Below are 3,073 nucleotides of genomic sequence, written 5' to 3' on the forward strand. Positions count from 1 at the left end.
TCCTCACTCCTGGTTGGTTAAGTGAGCATTGCTTTGGGTGTAGAGCTCAGAAAAGGAAGATTGGAATCACTGCCAGAACTAAAAGCTAAAGGGTAATTTTACCCACCTCCCACCCCAGGGCCAGAACCCAAGTTTTTTGGTTTCTGGCCACTTCCATGCTCTTTTGAAATTTCAAACTTACTCCTCACAGGGTCTGCTTTCTTTCAGGTAGAAATTTCAGGGGACTTTCTATGGGCAGCCTGGCGACTAGGCAAGGGGAGAAGCCAAAGTTGAAAGGGGTCAGTCCCTGTGGTTCAGCCAGAGCCCTCTCATTCCTTTGCTTCCATTCCCAGGGCCTTTCACTTCCTGTCCCCCCCTTCTCTGCCCTCATTCTAGGTGTACAAGACACAAGAGAAGCTAGGTGTTCTGTGGAGTCAAGTGATCTTGAGGAGCCCACCAAGCACCCATTCCAAAGGCATCCAGATCCAAGAAAGCCTGGCTCTAGTCCCAGAGAATGGAAAACCGGGAGGTTCGAACATTCAGTTTAATTTAAAACAGGCACAAGTGCAAACAATTCACAAAAAATTCTAGGGAAGATGCTTTTGTTTTTAAAACTCTGACCCTTAAAAAAAAGACCTTGCAATTTTTTTTTTTGCCCTAATGCAGGTCATCAGGGAGCAGAGGAATCTAAAAATATTATCTGGATAGGGTCCAGACACTGGAGTTCTTCCTTGGCATTCCCTGTCTCACAACAGCCAGGAAGGGGGGAAGGGAGGGGAGACAAAGGGGCAGGGTAGCATCTGCAGGGGCAGCTGGTTCACACATGGAAGGTACCTAACCCTTGGCATGAGGGACACCCCCCCCCCCAGGTGGTTCACCTTTCTGTCCCAGGGTTCTGAAGAGGGTCCCTGATGATCTGGCTACTGAGAAGTTGCTGCCAGGTAAAACAAAGTTTATTCCCTTACTATTCCTGTCTCAGTATGGGAGAAAGTCAGAAACTTCAAGGGCCCCAGCATGTGTTAGACTGCACATATACACACCCCTTCACTGTTTAGGTAATAACAGGAGACTTGAGAGGCAGAAAGCCAGGCCCCAAAAGCAGGCCCCTTCAGAGTAGAGCTTGATAGAAAAGAAGATTGGGGTGGGGGGCAGCTCTTCTGAAGCTCTCTGTGGATAACTGGAAAGGCCTAGGCTATTGGGATTTTACACACACACACACACACACACACACACACACACACACACAGAGAGAGAGAGAGAGAGAGAGAGAGAGAGAGAGAGAGAGAGTATGTTCTCTCCATTCTGAAAAAAAATGGAGCCACTTTTACCATCAACCATGCTCTCTCTCAGAAGATCCCCCTTGCTATTCCCATGGCCTACACACAGGCAATTCACAGTTCTGTGGAGGCTTTCTGGGGAGAGGCTTGCCAGGGGATAGACAGGAAACAGGTGCAAGTGGGGCTTCCAGGAGTCACACCAAGGGAGGATTCAGGCAATAAAATCCTTCCCCGAGGCCTTCTGGGACTCTGGGGTTTGAAGCTGTAGCTGAGATTAGCAAGTATCCATGTGAAGATGGCTCATGCACCCTCTTGGTGGCCCAGGACACTAGTGGACACTGCCTTTAAAAATCTGCAGCAGCCTGTCAGCTTTGCTGGCTGGTGGCCAGGAGCACCACTCTCCGTGTTTCTTAGAAACATCCCTGTGCAAATAACAAAGGGCCAAACCTGCAGAAGGGGTCACTGTCATCCCAAAGGCAACTGGGACGATGGGGAGTGAGACTAAGGGGGCAGGTCCGGCCTGGCCCGGTGGGCAAAAGGGCAAGAGGGAAGGGCTGGAACTTCACATTCAATCTTTGGAGAGAATACTGAGAGAACAAGGCAGGTAGGCCCTGCCAGTGGACTGGCTGCCCAGTGTCCTTGGCCTGTGGGCGCAGGCGGCAGTTGCACCCTGGGTGTGGACTCAGAAAGTGGAGGTCTGCTTGCGGTAGAGCTGTATCAGAGGCACCAGACACTCAGGCAGCCCTGTCTGCAGCAGAAAGGGGTGATCCAGGAGCTCCTGGGCTGTGGCTCTCTCTTGGGGTTCCCGTACCAGCATCCGTTCCAGGAAGTCTCGAAGCACTGGGGAGACCTGTGGAGCAGAGCAGTGAGAGGAAGCCATGGCTCACAGTTACTTCCCTGCAGCCTGACTGTGGGGCTTCCACTGTTGTGTACCTCATTTGCTCTGGTTTCTTACTTCCTGGTTCCTCCCAGGCTCACTGACTGTTGGATTAGGAGGTAGGAAAAGGAGGCCAGTTCCACCGGTCATGAGAGCTGCAGGGCAATGGAATGAGGATGTCTGGAACTCTGGGTAGCTGGGTTCCATACGTGGCCCATTACCCCTACCTGCTTCTAGGGGCTCTTGGCATTCAGGCTCTGCAGCTCTGTGAAAGGGGCATGGAACTGGTGTCGGTGATCCAGTTCCAGATCTATGAGGCTGCCAGGATGCTACAGAAGGCTGCCTCCTTGGGACAGATGAGCGCTCTTCTGGACCTGCTCTCTTTGGGCTTAGCAGGGCAGTTTCCAAGGACCAAGCTGTTTTGGAGCCGTTTACAGACTGTGCTTCAAGCCTCTAGGATTTTTTCTTTGCTTTGGCCACCAGGTGGCAGTACCACTTAGCTGCTCCGTGCCAATCTGCCAGCAGGGCATGGATTTGGCAGGAAATAGTTAATTATAATAATAAGTATACACTGGTTCTAAGGGAAAAGCAGTGGCTCAGCTACGGTCAGGATGTGTCATACAAGAGGACAAGCCCATTCATGTGATGGCCCCTGACAAGCGGCGTGGAAGGATTTGTACTTGGGAGACAGCTGGGAGTCCTGAGGTCCTCACCCTTTCTCCTCATAGGTGTGGGTGGGCTCCTGTCAAGAGCCTCCGGAGAAGCGATTGTCCTGCTGCAGCCACGGGAGGGGGGGGATTGTTGGAGTACACGTGGGAGTTTGAACGTAAGTGTGACTTTGCACCTGGCACAGGTTTTATGTGGGAGAAGACCAAAAGCCTATACCCTTCTGCTTCCATGGAACCCGCGGTGTTCCCATCCTCTTATCCCAGGAGAAGAG

At 51.8% G+C, this 3,073-nt stretch overlaps 1 protein-coding gene across 1 annotated transcript in view; it reads right to left on the reverse strand.

Annotated features, from left to right (window-relative positions):
• Positions 1-1,938: 1,938 nt before the first annotated feature.
• LOC100758984 (serine/threonine-protein kinase PAK 6) overlaps positions 1,939-3,073 on the reverse strand; it is a 6,420-nt gene continuing 5,285 nt past the window's right edge. The window contains exon 8 of the mRNA XM_035447050.1: positions 1,939-2,141. Within this exon, the coding sequence (XP_035302941.1) occupies positions 1,939-2,141 (203 nt within the window). The remainder of the gene's footprint in view (positions 2,142-3,073) is intronic.

This window comes from Cricetulus griseus, chromosome 6 (genome assembly GCF_003668045.3).
Source record: "Cricetulus griseus strain 17A/GY chromosome 6, alternate assembly CriGri-PICRH-1.0, whole genome shotgun sequence".
NCBI classification, from domain to species: domain Eukaryota; kingdom Metazoa; phylum Chordata; class Mammalia; order Rodentia; family Cricetidae; genus Cricetulus; species Cricetulus griseus.